Genomic DNA, 22,302 nt, shown 5'->3' with positions numbered 1-22,302 from the left:
AGTAACTTTGTTGAATCACAGTCGATTGGTGTGTGTGTGTATATTTTCTCGTGTAGTGCTCGTTAAATATTTTCCTTATAATAACCAGACGTTATTTTTAATCATGTTTGAATTAGCGAACTTCATTGCGAAACCGACGCAAGCTGAGCTGTTTCAAATTAATAGAGTAGATCTTACGAAGATTGCTGCTCATTTTAAAGTCAATTTTCGTAAGACTTCAACTAAACATGAGCTTCAGATTCTGCTTGTTGATTCATTGCATGAACAAGGCGTTTTTGGTGATGAGGAAAAGATGACGGATTATCCTGATGTTGAATTTGAGGGTGGTTCCGAAGATCTTGCGATGCAGATTAAAAAATTGCAGTTGCAAGCTAAAGAGCACGATATAGTTTTGTTGAGAGAGAGAGAAGGGTGGGAGCGTGAGAGAGAGAGAACTAGAGATCGTGAGAGACATGAACTTGAACTGAAAAAGCTCGAAATGGAGCAAGCGTGCCGTCTAAAAGAGATCGAGTTAAGCGCTCGTGAAAGGGGTTTATCTGACACTTCTGATTTCGACGTGAGTCGTAATATTCGTATTGTTCCTCCTTTTCGAGAACAAGAAGTTGATAAATTTTTTGCTCTTTTTGAACGCGTCGCTGTCAATATGAAATGGCCGAAGACTTTTTGGCCCATGTTGTTACAGTGTGTTTTTGTGGGTAAAGCCCAGGAAGTTTTTTCCTCTTTATCAGTCGAAGACTCTCTTAATTATGAGCAAGTGAAGACATCCGTTCTCAGAGTGTATGAGCTAGTCCCCGAGGCTTATCGTCAGAAATTTCGTAATTTACGGAAAACTGATGAGGCTTACGTTGAGTTCGTTCGGGAGAAAGAATCACTGTTTGATCGTTGGTGTGCTTCCATGAAAGTGACCAATTTTGAAGAGCTTCGTGAACTGATTATTTTAGAGGAATTTAAAAACTGCTTACCAGAACGCGTTGTAATCTATCTTAATGAGCAAAAAGCTTCTAAATGTTCTGTTGCTGCGACATTGGCTGACGAATATGTGCTCACACATAAGAACGTGTTTAGTGTTGCACCGAAGTTTCCTTCAGCTAACAGCACTCGGTCTTCTCAGCGTAATTTTGAACGCCCTCTGCCTGTTGATAAAGCGGCGCTAAGTTCTGATAAGTCTGTGTTCTCACCCGTTTGTTTCTATTGTAAGAAACGCGGACACGTTATTTCTGAGTGCAGTGTGCTCAAAAAGAAAAACCGTGTTCCTAAACCGGTAGGTTTATTGATGACGTCCATGCCACAAGTGGAAGGACTTGAGTTGTTAGCTTCGGAAGCTGACATGTGTGAAAATGAGGGATATGTGCCGTTTTTGATGGACGGATTTGTATCTTTGTCAGGTAGTGCTTCGCGCAAACCAGTCAAGATACTTCGTGATACAGGCGCTGCTCAGAGTTTTATTCTGGAAGGAATATTGCCGTTGTCTGATGAGAGCTCTGTTGGTTCAAGTGTCTTAGTACAAGGATTTGAGATGGGCTTCGTTAAGGTACCTTTGCACGAGATCGAAATTGAATCTTCCCTTGTGTCTGGCCGCGTTGTTGTTGGAGTGCGACCATGTCTTCCCGTTCGAGATGTCACGTTTATCTTAGGGAATGACTTAGCGGGAGGAAAAGTTTTTGCTAGCCCTGAGGTAACTGATGATCCTTTTTTGTGTCTTACTGTTGCTGATGTCTTAGCTCAGGAATATCCTGAGGTTTTTCCCTCATGTGCTATTACTCGCGCTATGACTCAGAGACTAAAAGATAAAAGCCTTAGTGAATCAGAAAGTGAGTGTAATTTTGATTTGAGTGATACATTCTTTTCTAATTCTGATTTTTGTGAAGTGAAATGTTCAAATTTTGTTGACGGTTCAGATAGTGCCGTTAAAAAATTAGATGAACATATTATGGGGCCTACTAAATTGTCTCTGTCTCGCGAGCAACTTATTGTTGAACAGAGGAAAGATGAGAAATTATCATCCCTCTTTGAAGCTGTTGTTCCTGCTGAGCAACTCCAACACGTATCACAAGGATACTTTGTAGAAGATGGAGTGTTGATGAGGAAGTGGAGACCATCTACTGCATCTGCTGATGATGAGTGGCAAATCGTCAAACAGATAGTAGTTCCCTCCTCGTACCGCTCTGAAATTTTGAGTCTTGCGCATGATAGCCCGTTTGCCGGTCACTTAGGAGTAAATAAAACGTACGATCGAATACTCCGAAATTTTTTCTGGCCTGGCCTGAAAACTGATGTAGCAAGTTATTGCAGAAGCTGTCATGTGTGCCAAATGACGGGAAAACCGAACCAGAATGTTTCACCTGCTCCGTTGCATCCTATTCCAGCTATCGGTGAACCATTTGAGCGTGTGATGATCGATTGTGTCGGTCCTTTGCCTCGCACGAAGTCGGGAAACCAATATCTGCTCACTATAATGTGCACGTCAACGCGTTTTCCAGAGGCCATTCCTCTGCGTAAAATCACTGCACCAGTGATTGTAAAATCACTTATAAAGTTCTTTTCACTGTTTGGACTTCCACGTACTATTCAGTCGGACCAAGGCACGAATTTTATGTCCCGTGTGTTCAAGCAAGCTTTAGATCAGCTGCATATCCAACATTGCACCTCAAGTTGTTACCATCCGGAAAGTCAGGGAGTACTTGAGAGGTTCCACATGACTTTAAAATCAATGCTGCGTGCGTTTTGTCTTGAGTTTCAAAAAGATTGGGACGAAGGAGTGCCTATGGTCATGTTCGCAGTGAGAGAAGTAGTGCAGGAGTCGTTAGGTTTTAGTCCGGCCGAGTTAGTGTTCGGGCATACTGTTCGTGGCCCACTGAAGCTGATCAGAGATCATTGGACTAGTGATATACCTCAAAATAACATACTTGACTATGTCTCAAGCTTTCGTTTTAAGTTGCATCGTGCATGCGAATTGGCCAAAGAGAATTTAGAGATTGCACAGCAACGAATGAAGCAGCGTTTTGATCGTCGTGCTAAACTTCGTAGCTTTACTCCTGGTGACAAGGTGCTTGTGCTGATGCCAGTGCCTGGGTCTGCCTTGCAGGCTCGTTATTATGGTCCCTATCGAGTGAAAGAAAAGGTGAGTGGGCTTGATTATGTTATCTCGACGACAGACAGAAGAAAGAAAATTCGTCTCTGTCACATTAACATGCTCAAGCCGTACTTTGAGAGATCGCCAGATTTCTCTGGAAAAAAGTCGGCTGTGTTAACCGTTTCACCCACAGACTTTCCGGTGGCCGGAGGGCAGGCGCTGTCCAGTGCTGATATACCTGACACCGAGGCGCTGTCCAGTCCTGAATCTTCGATCCACCCATTGTGTTCTGCTGTATCGGACAGCGGTGATGATTCTTCTTTCGATGAGGATGTAGAGTTTCCTTCTACCGAACTGGTTGCGGGAAGATTGAAAAATTCTGAGATCCTTCGAACCTTAGACTCGCACCTTTCTCATTTGACCGTTGCCGAACGAGCTGATGTGACTAATATTGTTCGGACGTACAGTAATTTGTTCTCTGATATTCCATCTCGTACTTCGTTAATAGAGCATGACATCGATATTGGTGACTCGTTGCCTATTAAACAGCACGCATATCGGGTAAGTCCTGAAAAGAGAATGTTGTTGCAAAAGGAGGTGACCTTCATGCTTGAGAATGACATCGCAGAGCAAAGTTTTAGTCCTTGGAGCTCACCCTGTTTGCTCGTAAAAAAAACGGACAGTACATTTCGTTTTTGTACTGATTTTAGACGCGTTAATGCTGTGACCAAACCAGAGTTATCCATTGCCTCGCATGGAAGATTGCGTGGATCATGTAGGAAATGCTGTGTTCGTTACGAAGATCGATCTGCTTAAAGGATACTGGCAGGTGCCGTTGTCAGATCGTGCGAAGGAAATCAGTGCGTTCGTAACACCAGATCATTTTCTTCATTATACCGTAATGGCTTTCGGTTTACGAAACGCCCCGGCAACCTTTCAGAGACTGGTCAATCGCATCATCGAAGGCATGCATAACGTTGAAGCATATTTGGATGACTTGGTCCTTTATAGCGCGTCTTGGTCAGAACATGTGGAGCAACTCGATGCGCTTTTCCGTCGTTTGTCTCAAGCTAACCTTACGGTTAATTTAGCGAAGTGCGAATTCGGCCGAGCTACGGTCACTTATCTGGGAAAGATTGTGGGTAGCGGTCAGGTTCGACCCGTTGAGTCTAAGGTAGAGTCCATCACTCATTTTCCCGTGCCCAATACACGTCGCGAGCTTCGTCGATTTTTGGGTATGGTTGGGTACTACAGAAATTTTTGTAAGAATTTTTCTGTAGTTGCTTCGCCCTTAACCGACCTTCTTAGTCCTAAGGTTCCATTTAAATGGTCTGAGATTTGTCAATCGAGTTTCGAGAGAATTAAAGCCCTTTTAGTTAATTCTCCTGTTTTGTCTGCTCCTGATTTTACCACTCCGTTTTTTCTTGCTGTTGATGCAAGTAACACCGGTGCTGGAGCTGTTCTCCTTCAATCAGATCACACTGGCGTCGAACATCCTGTTTGCTATTTTTCACGTAAATTTAGTAAACCTCAACGACGTTACTCGACTATTGAGAAGGAGGCGCTCGCCCTTGTTCTTGCTATTCAACATTTTGATGTTTACGTTGGTTCTGTTTCGTACCCACTGACTGTTTACATGGATCACAATCCCTTGATTTTTATTGATCGGATGAAAAATAACAATCAACGTTTGATGCGTTGGAGTTTATTCCTACAGCCTTTTGAGCTTGACATTCGTCACATTCGGGGTAAGGATAACGTGGTTGCGGATGCTTTATCTCGCATTTAAATTAATTGCAGGCTCTGAGGTAAGATATATATTTTTACCCTACAATTAATTATTTAAGGGTGAGGGTGTTATGTGGTGGTGCTTTAAATTGCTGAATGTTAATTGTTCTAGCTGAGATCGCAGGTGCAGTCATGAATGACGTCATGGGAAACCCCGTATTTAAGCCGGTCCGGAATTGAGGCGGGTCTCTCTCGGTTCTCTCAGCTCTCGCGACGCTCGCTGCTCTAGCTGCCTCCACCCTTCTGATCAGTGACAGCTGGGGTTTCTTGCCTCATGGCGAGCAGTCCACGATCTTCGCCTCGGCTGTTCCAGATCATGGACTGAGTTTTTATTTTGGTTATTTTCAAGCCAGGTAGTGGGTATTTTCTTTGATCACTTTTATTATTTAGTTAATACAGCGTAGGAAAGCAGTGGCCCGGAAGACTCACTCTGTTTGTTTGTTTCTTCGGGAGCAGATAAGATCTTGCCTACAGAGTTAGATAGTCAGGCTTTCTGTTTTCCTTTTGCTGCCCTACCTGTGCTATTAGTTTGATTTATTGTTTATTGTTGGTGCGCTCTCTCATATGTTTCATTAAAAGAAACGATGTACACTTTGAAACTTCACCCAATCGTCTGTGATTCTTAATATGTACGGTCCTTGTCTTACATGTGTTTTAACGAGCCAAATTAGATAAAGGGCCGTAACACATACCATAAAAATTTCTTCATCCTCGGTGCCACGGTTCAGGTAGTTATTTAGGAAAAACTGCATTTTTTTGGGTTTGGGGGGGCCCAGCGCGGGTGGGGAGTGGCCCCCGGGGACCAAACGAAATTTTTCCGTAGAAGTCTAGTGGGGCTACATGCCCACCAAATTTCATGTTCCCCGGTGTTTCGGTGTCCCTGGTATCGTTGACGAAAAATTTACGGGGGCCCCAGCGCGGGGGGGGAAGTGGCCCCCGGGGACCAAACGAAATTTTTCCGTAAAAGTCTAGTAGACCAACATACCATAAAAATTTCTTCATCCCCGGTGCCACGGTTCAGGTAGTTATTCAGGAAAAACTGCATTTTTTTGGGTTTGGGGGGGCCCAGCGCGGGGGGGGAGTGGCCCCCGGGGACCAAACGAAATTTTTCCTTAGAAGTCTAGTGGGGCTACATGCCCACCAAATTTCATGTTCCCCCGGTGCTTCGGTGTCCCTGGTATCGTTGACGAAAAATTTACGGGGGCCCCAGCGCGGGGGGGGGAAGTGGCCCCCGGGGACCAAATGAAATTTTTCCGTAAAAGTCTAGTAGACCAACATACCATAAACATTTCTTCATCCTCGGTGCCACGGTTCAGGTAGTTATTTAGGAAAAACTGCATTTTTTTGGGTTTGGGGGGGCCCAGCGCGGGGGGGGAGTGGCCCCCAGGGACCAAACGAAATTTTTCCTTAGAAGTCTAGTGGGGCTACATGCCCACCAAATTTCAGGTTCCCGGTGCTTCGGTGTCCCTGGTATCGTTGACGAAAAATTTACGGGGGCCCCAGCGCGGGGGGGGGGGGGGGGGTTTGGAGTGGCCCCCGGGGACCAAACGAAATTTTTCCGTAAAAGTCTAGTAGACCAACATACCATAAAAATTTCTTCATCCTCGGTGCCACGGTTCAGGTAGTTATTTAGGAAAAACTGCATTTTTTTGGGTTTGGGGGGGCCCAGCGCAGGGGGGGAAGGGCCCCCGGGGACCAAACGAAATTTTTCCTTAGAAGTCTAGTGGGGCTACATGCCCACCAAATTTCATGTTCCCCGGTGCTTCGGTGTCCCTGGTATCGTTGACGAAAAATTTACGGGGGCCCCAGCGCGGGGGGGGAAGTGGCCCCCGGGGACCAAACGAAATTTTTCCATAAAAGTCTAGTAGACCAACATACCAAAAAAATGTCTTCATCCTCGGTGCCACGGTTCAGGTAGTTATTTAGGAAAAACTGCATTTTTTTGGGTTTAGGGGTGCCCAGCGCGGGGGGGGAGTGGCCCCCGGGGACCAAACGAAATTTTTCCTTAGAAGTCTAGTGGGGCTACATGCCCACCAAATTTCATGTTCCCCGGTGTTTCGGTGTCCCTGGTATCGTTGACGAAAAATTTACGGGGGCCCCAGCGCAAGGGGGAAGTGGCCCCCGGGGACCAAATGAAATTTTTCCGTAAAAGTCTAGTAGACCAACATACCATAAAAATTTCTTCATCCTCGGTGCCACGGTTCAGGTAGTTATTTAGGAAAAACTGCATTTTTTTGGGTTTGGGGGGGCCCAGCGCGGGGGGGGAGTGGCCCCCGGGGACCAAACGAAATTTTTCCGTAGAAGTCTAGTGGGGCTACATGCCCACCAAATTTCATGTTCCCCGGTGTTTCGGTGTCCCTGGTATCGTTGACGAAAAATTTACGGGGGCCCCAGCGCGGGGGGGGAAGTGGCCCCCGGGGACCAAACGAAATTTTTCCGTAAAAGTCTAGTAGACCAACATACCATACAAATTTCTTCATCCCCGGTGCCACGGTTCAGGTAGTTATTCAGGAAAAACTGCATTTTTTTGGGTTTGGGGGGGCCCAGCGCGGGGGGGGAGTGGCCCCCAGGGACCAAACGAAATTTTTCCTTAGAAGTCTAGTGGGGCTACATGCCCACCAAATTTCATGTTCCCCCGGTGCTTCGGTGTCCCTGGTATCGTTGACGAAAAATTTACGGGGGCCCCAGCGCGGGGGGGGGGGAGTGGCCCCCGGGGACCAAATGAAATTTTTCCGTAAAAGTCTAGTAGACCAACATACCATAAACATTTCTTCATCCTCGGTGCCACGGTTCAGGTAGTTATTTAGGAAAAACTGCATTTTTTTGGGTTTGGGGGGGCCCAGCGCGGGGGGGGAGTGGCCCCCAGGGACCAAACGAAATTTTTCCTTAGAAGTCTAGTGGGGCTACATGCCCACCAAATTTCATGTTCCCCGGTGCTTCGGTGTCCCTGGTATCGTTGACGAAAAATTTACGGGGGCCCCAGCGCGGGGGGGGAAGTGGCCCCCGGGGACCAAACGAAATTTTTCCATAAAAGTCTAGTAGACCAACATACCAAAAAAATTTCTTCATCCTCGGTGCCACGGTTCAGGTAGTTATTTAGGAAAAACTGCATTTTTTTGGGTTTGGGGGGGCCAGCGCGGGGGGGGGGGGGAGTGGCCCCCGGGGACCAAACGAAATTTTTCCTTAGAAGTCTAGTGGGGCTACATGCCCACCAAATTTCATGTTCCCCGGTGTTTCGGTGTCCCTGGTATCGTTGACGAAAAATTTACGGGGGCCCCAGCGCAAGGGGGAAGTGGCCCCCGGGGACCAAATGAAATTTTTCCGTAAAAGTCTAGTAGACCAACATACCATAAAAATTTCTTCATCCTCGGTGCCACGGTTCAGGTAGTTATTTAGGAAAAACTGCCTTTTTTTGGGTTTGGGGGGGCCTAGCGCGGGGGGGGGAAGGGCCCCCGGGGACCAAACGAAATTTTTCCTTAGAAGTCTAGTGGGGCTACATGCCCACCAAATTTCATGTTCCCCGGTGCTTCGGTGTCCCTGTTATCGTTGACGAAAAATTCAGTAAGGTGACGGAAAAAAAAAAAAAAAAAAACTTTGACAATCCCTATATGACCGCTTTCGCTAGCTACGCTAGCGGCGGTCATAATAAATAGATTAAGATCCACAAATAAATGTAAAGAGTTTCACAAAAAATATAAAATACACAAATAAATAAAATGAGATTTGCAAATAAAAAAAAATATTTACAAATGTTTTATTATTTTACAAACACAACTCTGCCTGGCATTTATTTGTGAACCGCTTTCTGTGCATTTGTAAATCGCTGCACACATTTGTGAATCGGTTCCTGTGCATTTGTGAATCCCCTCACGCATTTGTGGATTTTGAAACACTTCTTGCGTTGACGTGCAGACAGATCGACAAATAAGTGGACTCCACCCACCGCCTACTCAAGCCAATCAGATAACGGCCACATCGAGCTGGCCAATCGTAGCACGTTCTCGCTTCAACCAATCAAGTCACGTAGCAAATTTTTTATGTTTAAATTTCGTGATTAAAATGACATAATTTGGAAGCGGATAATTTCTTCACAAACAGCTCATTATGACTCAATGTTACAATGCTGCACCTACACTCGATAGTGTGAATAAGATCAGCGCAACGCAGACCACTGCATTGACAGGGTAAAACATATGATCTTGTCTACGGCCAGGGCTCAGCGGAAGACAGAAAATGCCGGTCCAGCACTGATTGAGGAATTAAATTCGAAAATAAAAGACAGTTTGACATCTTTTTTCTCGCATTCTCGCATTTTTTCTCGCATCTCGCATCTATCCACTACCTGCTAACGTTAGTGCACTGCACCCGAGCAAGCACACTTTGCAGTTCCTCCGGAAATGCATTTTTCTAGTTATTATTATTATTCCCGGGAGAAAAATTTTGGCCAACTCCTGCGCCTAGGCCCTTTGAGACAGAGACACCGTTCCAACTTTAAAATGTACGGTCAGTACCGGTGTAAGTTGCTCGCGAAGATGACATCACGAGTCCATGTCGTTTGTCCGCCATAGTGGATTGAACAGAAAGCGAAACTAATGATTAAAATGACATAATTAGGAAGCGGATAATTTCTTCATAAACAGCTCATTATGACTGAATGTTAGAATGCTGCACCTACACTCGATAGTGTGAATAAGATCAGCGCAACGCAGGTGCAGCACTGATTGAGGAATTAAATTCGAAAATAAAACAGTTTGACATCTTTTTTCGCATTTTTTCTCGCATCTCGCATATATCCACTACCTGCTAACGTTAGTGCACTGCACCCGAGCAAGCACACTTTGCAGTTCCTCTGGAAATGCATTTTTCTAGTTAATTTTGAGACTGCAGAAGTCATTGCAAGTTGCATTTTCAGTTGAATTTGGGGAAACCACTTGAAACATTTGTTGCGTTGAGCTATTTCAATTACCTTTGTTTGATTTGTTCATTGCAAACAGCTGAAAGTCTGTAAATTTTGCCAGTAAACCTGATTTGCAATGGGGGTTGAATCGTTTTGATTAAAACTGTATGATATTATCCGCAAAAGTTTAAGTTCTAAACAATGTCATAAAATTACATTCTTACCAAAAAAAAAAATATATATTTTCTTCATAAAATCTGCACAAACCTATTTACTGCCTTGAGAACCATTCATATGGGTTCTGGGAGTAGGTGGTGAAATAATGAAATGTTCATAGGACTCACAGGACAACCATACCCGGTCTCCCCTCATATATATATATATATATATATATATATATATATATATATATATATATATATACAAACAAATATATCATGTCTACAAAAACGTTTATGTTAGATGCAAGTTGATTCGACAACACACACTCACACGCACGCACACACACACACACACACACACTTCTGAAACAGATCAACATGGCGAATTTCATTATTAAAACACTGTTAGAAAACTGAAGTGCACACCGTTAACATGACTATTCACAATCACAATTTATTTCCTAATGTGTAAAACTTGCATCTTTGAAAAAAATAAAAATTCACAGAGATCACAGAGTACAAAGTAGTAGTTTTCAAAAAACTAAACAGAAATAAATAGGAATAACACCCTGAATTAAAAAAACCTAGTACATGCACATAGCATTGGTCTATTCTCACAAATCCATTGTATGTCTTAAAACAAATATACTGTAGCACATGAGTCATGTGTACTTGTGCAATATTTTAGGGTATGTTTTTAGTTTTGGAGGATGCCAGAAGTGATGACTATGAATTGTTGTTGTATGGAAAAGAGTGTTTGAATAAATCTTTTGAATGAAAGATATGACTTACACACACAAAACACACTGGCTGCCACCTACTGGTGTAATGATGTAAACAAAAAAACAAGTCACTAAACAAATCCATAAATTAATGTTTTTAGTGAATTGATTCATTGAATCAAGTACAAATATTCTTTGATGTTTTTAATGATATCTGCCATTTTCTTTAGGGTTTTATGATGTGTAATAATAATAATATGTTACATATTCATTAATATATATTTATCATATAGTTTTTTTTCTATTTTCAAATAAATTATATTCTCATTTGTTAAAGTAAGCCATTTAAAACATTAACAGGTGGTTATTGTACTACACTATTAAAAATTCAGCTTATATGGTTCAAGTATTATGTAATGCCTTGAGATTTTGGAGCAAAAAGGCATTTTCTAGAGAGAAGCAAGTCTTCAGTCATGGCTAGGAAAGAATGTCCTGGACGGAGATCTTCCGGATGAGATTCAGAGCCACTGAAGTTCCAGTGCAGTGCGGCTTTCTCCTCTTGAAGAGACTGTTCACATTGCTTTGACATCGATGTTGGCGACTCCATGCACCTGAGGTAGTTGACGGCAGTCAAGTGAAGCTAGAAGTTTCTGTGGCCCAGCCTCAGAGGCTATAAACTTCTCTGTCAGTGTCACCGTGGCCAAGCTTTTTATATCTCTGAGAAAAAAATATAAGCAATAGAGAGTGAGAAAAAACATGTTTTTGAATTGATTTGTTACACTGCATATTTTTTCTAAATATTCTTATAATGTTATATCAGTTACTAGGCTGTGAAACGGTTAACACAATGTATTAAATTTATACCTTGTGTATGATTTTGAAAATATAGTTTGCCTTTTTCTGTTTTGCCATCACATGAATAAATTGTATTTTTAACATATATTCAAATAGACAGTTATTTTAAATGGTAATACTGTTTTGTTTAGTTTTTTATCAAATAAATGCAACTTTGGTGAACACAAGATAATTCTTTTAAAAGCATTAAAACCTCTTACGGACCCGAAACTTTTGAGAGATAGTTGTTCTAACAACTGTGTATTGAAAGCAGTCACACAGACCATAATGAGGACAACCACATCTGATGTACATTTGATATTGAGCATCTTACCCGTAGGAAACCTCCCTGACACTCTGCAATCCCAGTCCTTCAATGCGAAACTTCACGTTCTTCAGTGTGCGCTTAAGTGGGTTCTGGAAAACGATCGTAACCTTCAACTCTTTCCCCACTACTACAGTGTCCCCATCAGGCTGAAAGGTAGAGGAGCACACATTTACAACAAGTGTCATGACATTAAGTGAGATCCCATGAATCTAATTCACCCAATAAAACCTAAAAGTGGCTTTGCTTGTTCTAACCTTAATTTACCACACATATTAGTCTCCATATATACACGTGAATCATTTTGAGTTTAAAACAGAGACGTCTTTTAAACTCACTTTGATGATTATGTCTGGTGTGCGCAGTCTGAAGCGAAACTGGGTAGCCAGAACCTGTTTGGTCTGTGTGACCCGTCCAGTGAGAGTGAGCATCAGCATGGCCTGGTCCACCAGATGGTCTTTATAGTGTTCGTAGGGCAGACACCACTCCACAGTCTCGACTATGATGAGTAAGAGCGAAAAATTAATCTCTAATTGGCATCAGTAATCCAATATGAATTAAACGCTGCATTATTGCATGAATGCACTCTGTTAAGGTCTCTCACCTTCATTGGGTTGGAGTTCCATTGGTACCTGGTCTTTCTTTACTGTAGATTTATACACTCCAGTATAGTACATAACCGCCACCTGGCTGTGGAGGTTGAAAGTGCGCTGTTCTGCACTTGTGTTCTTCACCGTTACGGCCAGTTTGGCGTCTGCACCAAGCTGAGGCTCTTCTCCATCCATGGTGATCTGGACGGTGACGTCATTAGCACTGGAGATGTCGTAGATCCCTGATTTAGAGCCATACTGACAGGCTGTTTCCACAGCTATGCGTTCTTCCTCTGAATCTAAAACGAAGGCATAGTGATGTGACACTCATTGTTTTGTCTGGATTTTTTTTCATTTATTCATAAGTACATTAAAAAAATGCATTTCATTCATACAAAGACTTGAATATATAACTATTGTATTTGTGTTTAGTTTCTGAATTAAAATTCAAAATGACGTAAACACTTTTTATGACAAGGCATGGTTAGCTCAGGATGTCATGTGGAGCGACTTGCCAAAAACTGAATGAATTAATAATTTATGTTACATGCTAAAATAATATTTTTTAATAATATTTAGACTTGTTTAAAAAAAAACATAAAATACATATTTAAAAACTGTTAATGATTAAGGTATGTGCTCTTGCACGTATTCAAGGTGAAAGGGAAATGCAAGTATTACTTTTTACTTGCTGGTTACACCACATGACATTTTTAGAGCCACTTAATTGTAACTTCTTGAAAATGGTGTAAAACATTTTCTATGGAGAATAACACAGTATTATAACTTTTTAATATACTTAAGTTTTTTTTTTTTTACTTTATTTGATTTCTTTAGGAAACTAATATCACACATTCCCTGTTATTTCGAAGAAACCAACACCCTCTCTGAGATATGATAGCATGTCCGATTCAAATGAACAAGACAATTGTTTTCAATGAACCCATTGATTCTGCACTGACTCATTTGAAAAACTCACTCACTGATTCATGTCTTATTAAGTACATTAAAAATAAAGTAATTTTGCATTTTTACTCAATTTGAAAATTGGCACATACTTTTACTGGAGTAACATTTTATGAAGGTATCTGTACTTTTACTCAAGTACTTGATCATCCACCACTGATGAATACAAGTATAAGATCTTTGTGCATGTGTTTTAAACTAGATTTAGATTTAAACTTGATAAGAATTCACAGTTGTGTGAAAGAACCTGGAAATATAAAAAAAGCTCCCCTTTATAACATCAGGAACATTCAACATTTCTCCACCCATCTTCTATTCAGGGTTTAGAATTGTCCATCAATCCGACTGTTTTCAGTTGACAACCCTTTTCATTTCTTTTTTTCTTTTTTTTACCTTCCGGGTATTTGTAGAGGTGTGTGATGTCTTCTCGTTCATCAGAGCCAACTGCTTTAGTGCTGATGCAGTGACCGACTGCGTTCTTCTTAACTATTACGGGAGTGAAGGTGCCATCAGCAGTCCGCTGCCAGTAGACTTTATCACTGTTCACCTTGAACAAGAAAAAATGAAATGATTGGTAAGCATCTTTGGGCCTCCTTTAAAAATGAAGTGATAAATCAGAAGTTTTAGGTATACCTCTGCAAATACAAATGGCGTGTCATGCTTGAGGTACACTTGTCCATTCCGGACAGCTGCGACAGAAGAGGGACCACAGCGAAAGACGCCCTGACTGGTCTCTTGAGGGGTGGCATCTACTGCCTGCCACCCCCCCAAACCCGCGGGTAGATCTGGACGGGCCATCCAGCAGTCATTCCACACATGGAAGTTCCTGCAGAGACAAGACAGGGACAATTGTAAGTTTACTGCCATGTTTAGTTTGACGCTGATCCTATTACATGTTTGAATGGTGCAGCATTTGGGAGTAACAGTAATAGGTTAAGCTATTTAACATTACAGTGTACTCCGTACTTGTCTAGATTTGTTTAAAGTTGCTTAAAATATTGTAAATGAAATTTGAGCTAACCAGACAGAATCTCGATTAAGCTCCTCAATCGGCTCATAATTCTCATCTAAATACACATCTGTTGTCAAGGAAACATCTGTGTCATGAGCAGACTCGAAGTTTGTAACGCTCCGCGTGGGAATCCCTAGACACCTCATCACTGAAAATGAGAAAGAGGTTTAACTGTTATGCTCAAATCAAATGGACATGTTCTTACACATTCTCAAACACATGCTCTTACCTGAGGTGGTGACCCCAGAGAAGACCCAGCACTGCCCATATCTGACCGGTGCTCCTCCGTTCTCGTGGTACTGTCTCAGGATGTCACTGCTGCCGTTCCAGAACGTGGGGGCCATGCCATTATCGTACGTACCTGACCAGTTGCCTATCAACACACCGTTGTCATCAGGAGAGTTAATCTGTCAAACGACAAATTATCCTTCTATTACATCTGCATTTTTTTAATGGTTGAATTTATGCATAGTTTTCTCATGATAACTGATATGTTGTTTCAAGTTGGTAGAAGCAGCCAGTCGATCTTTCTTTCCTATCTATGCAACCTTATTTTTTTCCGTCTCGACTTGATCCAGCTCAGTACTGTGGGCCCTCCGCCTCCCCAGCACCACCTGCCTAGATCTGCTACTGTGTTCTCCCTAATTTACCTTGCATCAGCAGCATGTTTCCAAACTAAGCTCATGCTCCACTCGTCACTATGATGGTAACCCCATCCCCCCCCCCCCCACCCCCACCCACCTGACAAAAACAAACAAACAAACAAATAAAACAAAAAACACAACAGAAACTTCTAAATTAGCATAGCTAAACATTAAACACTACTAAGTCTCCCACTTAACATTAATTTTGCAATAAAAATCATTACATAACACTTAATTTTAGCATTTACCCTCCCTTTGGGTAATCCCAGTCCAGTTTCAGCTAAATTTAAGTTTGTCTAGAGAAAAAAAAGTTCATAAAACTGAAAACAATTAAACAATTCAGATTATAATGTGTCAGTTTTGTGAACTCAAAAGAAAAAGAAAGTTCTAAATACTCATAAAAATTCACTTGATTGAACTAATTTGTTTAATTTAAGTTTACCCTACTCAAACTGATTAAACATTTTGAGCATTAGGGTTTACAATGAATGATAATGTTCATGAAAGATGTTATAGGCTGCATTAGATAGGGGGTCCAGAGAAGAAAGTTGTCATTATAAGTGGACCCCAGTGCAAAGAAATAATATGACCCCTTTAAAAGGAGCATTCAAACTCACCATTGCGGACAAAAGCCTGACCACATTGACAGGATCTCCCCATCCTGATGCTGGGGTACCGCTGTGCTCCAGCAAAAACAGGCACGCTGGAAGGATGCCCTTTTCAAACTAAGATACAGAAGAAAGTGTTGTTTTTTTTAAATGGCATTTTATCTTTAAATGAAATTAAATATAATCCAATTTGAAATCTGTTTTTCTGTCATATGTTCAAGCTGAGAAGGAATCTATTAAGTTTGTATGAAAACACTAGTTATGTTAATATGGATGCAGTGCTCTGACCTGGCCAAAACTCCACGGCCTGCCTCCGATCTGGTTATCAGTTCCGTAATATATTATTCCCATGTCATTTAAAACATACTCTTTCCTCTCTTCCTCATTATCCATGTACACAGAGTCGCCTGGAAGAGGAAGAAAAAGTGGATGAAGCAGAGTTTCCATTTCCCAGCATCTTGGAATGAGACAGACCGTGTCGAAAGAAAAGGACAAAAATAAGGTTGCACTGTCCAAAACAGGCACTGAATACATAGACTCATATTCCTACTACTTCTTAATGCCTTATTTTTCAATGCATGATATATATTTTTCATACTTGATGTACTCATATTTATCTGTCCAAATCATGGATGTCACAATTGAAAAGACTTAATATAATCATAGCCCAGACAGCAACATTGGGCCCACATCTGGTTCGTGTGGAATGATGTGTACCAGATGTGGGCCGGATCTGGGCTGACACTATGTTGCTGTCTGGGACGTAATGGAGCTGTGCGCAAAATGTAGGACACAGTAAAATATTATGATAATGGTAATTAGAATACATTAAGAACTAAATTAACATTCTACATTTATTGAATATAAATTCAATTGTTTATGTAAACATTATGAAAGTTATTGGATACAGTTAAGAAGGTCAAGACCTCTGAAGTTGGACAGGACAAAATCCCCATTTTAGGCGGGACAGACATTTGATTTGTTTAAAATAGGGCTGTCAAATCCTGCTCCTGGAGGATCACTGTTCTAGAAAGTTTCACTCCAACCCCAATTAAACACCTGAACCAGCTAAGCAAGTTGCGGCTAAACTCTGCAGGACAGTGGCCCTCCAGGAGCAGGTGTGGACCCCAGTTTATAAAACAAACTGCTTTAGGTTAATTTAATGTTAGCTAAAAGATATGTAATGCCTAATATATCCAATAGATTTCAACAATAAACATGGAATTTGTGCTTTAATGTCTTTTAAAACTGTCACAAACAGTATTTGTGGAGTGTGCCAGATAACATCACACCACAACTACTTTTCATTATGTGTACTTTGTGATGTTATCATTCCCCCTATCTCTCTCACCCCGCCCTTGTTCTCACCTTCACACCAGGGGTTGAACAGCATGTAGATGTCATTGTCAGGATTGTACGGAGACATGGCCTCGCCCATCGGGGAACGTGTTGCAACACCAAGCCTGTATTTGCCAATAGCAGCAGTTGGCAGAGAGTTGACAGAAAGTGTGATTTTTTTGTCTTTCTGTTCAACTATCTTGGCCTCCCAGCAGTTATCCTGCAGATCCTCAACCAAAGGAACAATCACATGTGTGCCTTTGGACACATCTGGGAGATTACCTGAAAGATATACGCACACAAACATACGGAGATGGAAAGACAAATGCTTTTTTAAGACCAAAAACATAACCATGAGATCAAAAGTTTGGGGCTGGTATAGTCTCTAGACTATACAGTGAATACAATTTGAAGGAACTGTTTGGGCTAAGGGTTGTAAAATGGCAAAACTGACCTAGTTTCAAATCTAAGTGAAGTTTATCTGTCTTCGAGTTGAAAGCTCTTGAGAGCTCGATCAACATCTGAAAGGTCTGGCCTCTGCGGATAATGAGGTTTTCGCTGCGGTAGCGATCTGTATGATGCTCAAGTCGGTTCGGTTCTTTGTTGGATTTGAGAAGGTCTATAGAACGCACTTCCAGTATGGTACCTGAGAGACAGAGAGACAGAGCTTGGATGTTGCGCAATATATATTGATCCAAAAATAAAAATTCTGCCATCATTTGACAGTCTTCTGTGGAACATTATTAAAAATATTTCCCTTTGTGTTCCACGGAAGAAAGTCACACAGGTCTGGGATGACTTGAGGATGAGTAAATGATGACTGAATGTTCATTATTAGGTGAATTATCACTTTAATATTTGTTCAAGCTTTATTTTTGGAGCCAAAACACTCTCTGTCCAGTTAGGTTACCTGTCTCTGGTATCTCGGTGGTATCTGTAGGTCCACCTGTGACGCCATCACCTGCAGTCTTGCGGCAGCAGCAGCGGAGGCAGCACTGGCGAAGCCATGTGCAACATGACCACTTCGTCTCTGGCTTCTTTAGCTTCCCCTTGTCTGGATCCTCCGGTGGAAGAGTACCGGCTGGAAAGCGGCCGATGGCAGAACGATTCCTGATTGATAATGTGTCTACAGGCATACTGAGAAGTAAAACAGAAAAATTGAGAATTTTTGAAAGATTCAGACAAGCCCTCTAAATACCAACACCATTTATCTTACTAAGACTCTCATTCAGTTTTTTCCCCCCCAATATTTTGGTGCATCTCATCTGTTTAGTTTTTTTGTTGTTTAACATGATATTTTTGGGTAACATGTAAAGGGGTCAGGGCCGGCCCGCGGCATAGGCAGTATAGGCAAATGCTAAGGGCGCCACTCATCCATAGGGGCGCCAAAATGAGTGAACGAGTGTTTTTTTTTTTTTTTTTTTTTTATAAAAAAAAAAAAAAAAATAATAATACTATTTAAACCATTACTTCGAAATACTACCAAATAAAGCAAAACGCAAAAAGCCCAGCGAGTGCTTAAAGTGCGTCAGAAAAAGAGCGCGCGCGCGATCAGTTGTTGGTAATTTGTTGTGTAGCGTGCGCGACGCCGCATCCAATGTAGACAGCATTGCTTTTGGTTTGCTTTTGTTTGTTTTAACACACTCAGGCTCCCCTGTAGAAACGGACCTGGCAGCTCGCGCCAGGTCTAGACACGGTGAAAGTTTCCTGATTGTGACGGATGGCCAAATTTACATGACACATTATAAATTAGCATTATAGTCTGCAATAAATACAGTGTCAAAAAGAAGAGAAGAGGATAAAAGGGGATAAAGACAGGTAAAGTGCATGATGTAGTGAATTAACAGTATCTAATTGCATAGTAGTAGCCTAAGATACTATAATTTAATGGCATTTATTTTAACCTTAAACTTAATGTTAGCAGTTGTGAGTTCTCCAGAGGCCACAGAGAGTGTGATTTTGTATAACAATCATGTCAGTTTTAAGACGCATTTTTTATCACTTTTTTAATTAATGTTTTACACTACAGTTGTGCAGTTTTGGGGGATATATGGCATTTTTTAAATTTATTTGCAAAAATTAGTAATGATATTTATTTACAGGTTTATTAAAAATAGCAAAGTTCACATTAAATCTGTATTGTAAAACGCGCTATAAAAGATAATGGGTACTTGACTTGAATGCTAGATGTAATACACTACAGGCCAAAAATTTGGACACATTACTATTTTTAATGTTTTTGAAAGAAGTTCTTCTATCATTTATTTCTGCGATTCTGTGAATTTTCAGGATCATTACTCCAGTCTTCAGTGTCACATGTGACATCCAGTCTATCACATGATCCTTTAGAAATCATTCTAATATTCTGATTTATTATGAGTGTTGGAAACAGTTCTGCTGCCTAATATATTTGATGAATAAAATGTTAAAAAGAACTGCATTTATAAAAAATAAAAATAAATATTTTCTAATAATATAAATCTTCTTTACTATCACTTTTTATCAATTTAACACATCCTTGCTGAATAAAAGTATTGATTTATTTCAAAAAAAGAAAGAAAAAAAATTACTAACCCCAAATTACTGACCAGTAGTGTATATTGTTTTTACAAAAGATTTCTATTTTTAAAACATTTGCTTCTTTTTTTATTTTTATTTTTTTACTTTTTATTCATCAAATTATCCTAAAAAGTATCACAGGTTATGGAAAAAATATTAAGCAGCAGAACTGTTTCCGACTTTGATAATGAAACATCATATTAGAATGATTTCTAAAGGATAATGTGATAGTAATGGTCCTGAAAGTTCAGCTTTGCATCACAGAAATAAATGATAATTTAAAGTAAAATGAATTGAAAACCAATTATTTTAAATTGTAATAATATATCACAATATTACATTTTTTTTCTGTATTTTTGATCAAATAAATGCAGGCTTGATGAGCAGAAGAAACTTCTTTGAAAAACATTAAAAATAGTAATGTTTCCAAACTTTTGGCCTGTAGTGTGTGTGTGTGTGTATATATATATATATGTATATATATATATATACTGTATACTGTATATCATGAACACAATGACGGGGTGAAATGGGCTGTGATGCATGGGGCGCCAGGTAAAATCTTGCCTAGGGCAGCAAATTGGTCAGGGCCGGCCCTGAAAGGGGTAGTTTAAATTAAAATTCTGTCATTAATTACTCATGTCATTCCAAACCCGTAATACTTTCGTTTATCTTTGGAACACAAATTAAAATCTTTTCAACTCTAACTCTAAAGAGCTTTCTGTCCCTATATTAACAGCAACACAACTACCACTTTAACACTTCAGTGTAAAGTGTAACACTTCAAAAACTTCCAGCCCGTTCTCATCCCAAGGCGTCATAAACTGACGCTTTTGACATTTTGTCAACATCGAACGCACATGGCACCCTTTATCGTCAATATGAGACGCAGATAGATATGGGCCAGAAGGCGCCTCCTAGCAGTCGAACCCTAACCCTACACCAGACCTAAACCTACCCATAACCGAACAAAGCTCTGTGCGTCTCATATTGACGCTAAAGGGTGCCATGTGCGTTCGATGTCAGACGAAATGTCAAAAGCGTCAGTATATGACGCCCTAGGATGAGAATGCGTTGAAACTTCATAAAGAGCTACAAACAATCATCAACTCACACATCAGCTGTGGTGAACGGAAGCTCAAGGATGTTTTCTTGACGTGCAAGAACCAAGTAGGTTCATTCTCGTGTTACGCAGCACGTTTGAGCTTCAGCAAGAACCATTGAGGTTCATTTTCTCATTGGTTCGCCGTTCGCAGGACGTTTGAGCTTCTGCAAGAGGTCTGTTCTCACGCATCAAGCAAGATCGGTTGAGCTTCTGTTTATGTTTCGCTGATCAACGTTCAATTCAATCTGTTTATTATATAAAGCGATCACATCTCTTCAGAAAATTTGGACTAAACTGCTCAATTAATATGGATTAGTTTTACGATCTCATTATGAACTTTTCAAAGCGTCAAAGTGTGAGTTGCATAGCTGTCTATGGAGGGACAGCACACTCTCAGGCTACGTTTACACGGAAACGATCTGAAGAGAAAACGCAAAAGTGATCACTTTTTATTCTGCGTTTAGACGGAAACGCGACGGTGGAGCGTTTTTAAGATTTCCACTCTGGGGGGTTTCACTTTTTTGCGTTTTTAAGCCCCCAAAACGCCGTCGCCGTCTAAACGAAAGGCACATCTGATAAAATATTTTTACGTTTTCACCCGCGAGCGTTCTCGTGTAAACAGGGCCTCAGATTTAATCAAAAAGATCTTCATTTGTGTTCTGAAGATGAACATGACAAATGGTGCAGCATTTTTGGCTACAATGTTTTTTAAGGGGAACTTTATCCCCTTCACCTGAGCAGATTTGTACCCCAACGTACTTTTCTTTCTCTTATTCAACAGTTACTGAAATAATGTTGATAATCACTTTTTTCACATTCATTTATTGACTAAGTAGTGTAATAGGCAGCATAATGTACAGACAGGCAGTTAGTATTGCTATATTTTTATTAAATTTATCAAAAGTAACAGTAAAGATGTTTATAATGTTATTTAGATTTCAAACAAATGTTGTTCTTTTGAACTATCTATTCATGAAATATTGAAGTAAATATTGAAGAATCATGAAGTAATAATGCTGAAAATTCAGCTTTGATCTTAAATTACATTTTATAATATATTCTCATAGAAAACAACTATTTTAAATTGTAATAATATATCACAATGTTAGTGTTTTTACTGTACTTTTGATCAGATAAATGCAGCCTTAGGGAACACAAGACACTGGTGTGTACATTATCACCCTGTGTACATCATCTCTAATCCATTCCATAACAGTTACTTGGAGAAAAACATCTCTGGACATCCAGAATATATATAGTTTCCATATATTTATATTGCAGAATCATTTCCCAAACAGTTTCTACTAAAATACCACCATAACCGTAATTCAGTAATAAAATACAGTAGTACCTATATAGTAAATAGCAGTAGATATCTTCTCAGGTGAGATCCGTTCATGTAATGATAAAGATTGTCCTTACTTGTTTGCAGTCCTTTGCAGTTTGTAAAAGTGTCAGTCTTGTTTATGCCTGGTTTACGTCTCCTCTCTAAAAAAACACCCGTTGTAATTGTGTCTCATCGATATAATGCATCGACTGAGCATTTAATTTAGGACCGAACTCCAGCAAGTGTCTAGCTTTTACTATTATATATAGGGTAGGGCTAAGAACCTGTGTGATTGCGTGAGAACTGGTTTAACAGGATGGATGACTGAAATGTTTAAAAATCATGCAATACTG

The 22,302-nt window shown here is 40.6% G+C and overlaps 1 protein-coding gene across 1 annotated transcript; it reads right to left on the bottom strand.

Moving 5' to 3' along the window:
- Positions 1-10,493: 10,493 nt before the first annotated feature.
- On the bottom strand, positions 10,494-22,174 carry tgm1 (transglutaminase 1, K polypeptide). The gene is made up of 14 exons (XM_081386001.1): positions 22,045-22,174; positions 17,869-18,095; positions 17,413-17,604; positions 16,989-17,240; positions 15,909-16,027; positions 15,630-15,737; positions 14,598-14,775; positions 14,378-14,516; positions 13,990-14,182; positions 13,750-13,903; positions 12,405-12,689; positions 12,139-12,299; positions 11,810-11,949; positions 10,494-11,358 (listed from the first exon to the last, which is right to left on the bottom strand). Exons 2-14 carry the CDS (start codon positions 18,092-18,094, stop codon positions 11,214-11,216), a joined length of 2,292 nt encoding a protein of 763 aa, XP_081242127.1. The 5' UTR covers position 18,095; positions 22,045-22,174; the 3' UTR covers positions 10,494-11,213.
- Positions 22,175-22,302: the final 128 nt, after the last annotated feature.

This window comes from Scardinius erythrophthalmus (assembly GCF_964197995.2).
Source record: "Scardinius erythrophthalmus genome assembly, chromosome: 15".
Taxonomy (NCBI): Eukaryota; Metazoa; Chordata; class Actinopteri; order Cypriniformes; family Leuciscidae; genus Scardinius; species Scardinius erythrophthalmus.
This window is presented reverse-complemented; position numbering and strand designations above follow the sequence as displayed.

Excerpts from the sequence above, each read along its gene's own strand:
- tgm1 (XM_081386001.1), bottom strand. The coding sequence starts at position 18,094 with ATGCCTGTAGACACATTATCAATCAGGAATCGTTCTGCCATCGGCCGC. Across the intron at positions 14,517-14,597 it reads CTCTGGGGTCACCACCTCAG|TGATGAGGTGTCTAGGGATT; the intron begins GTAAGAGCATGT and ends TCTCATTTTCAG. Across the intron at positions 13,904-13,989 it reads CGCCATTTGTATTTGCAGAG|GTGAACAGTGATAAAGTCTA; the intron begins GTATACCTAAAA and ends TTCTTGTTCAAG.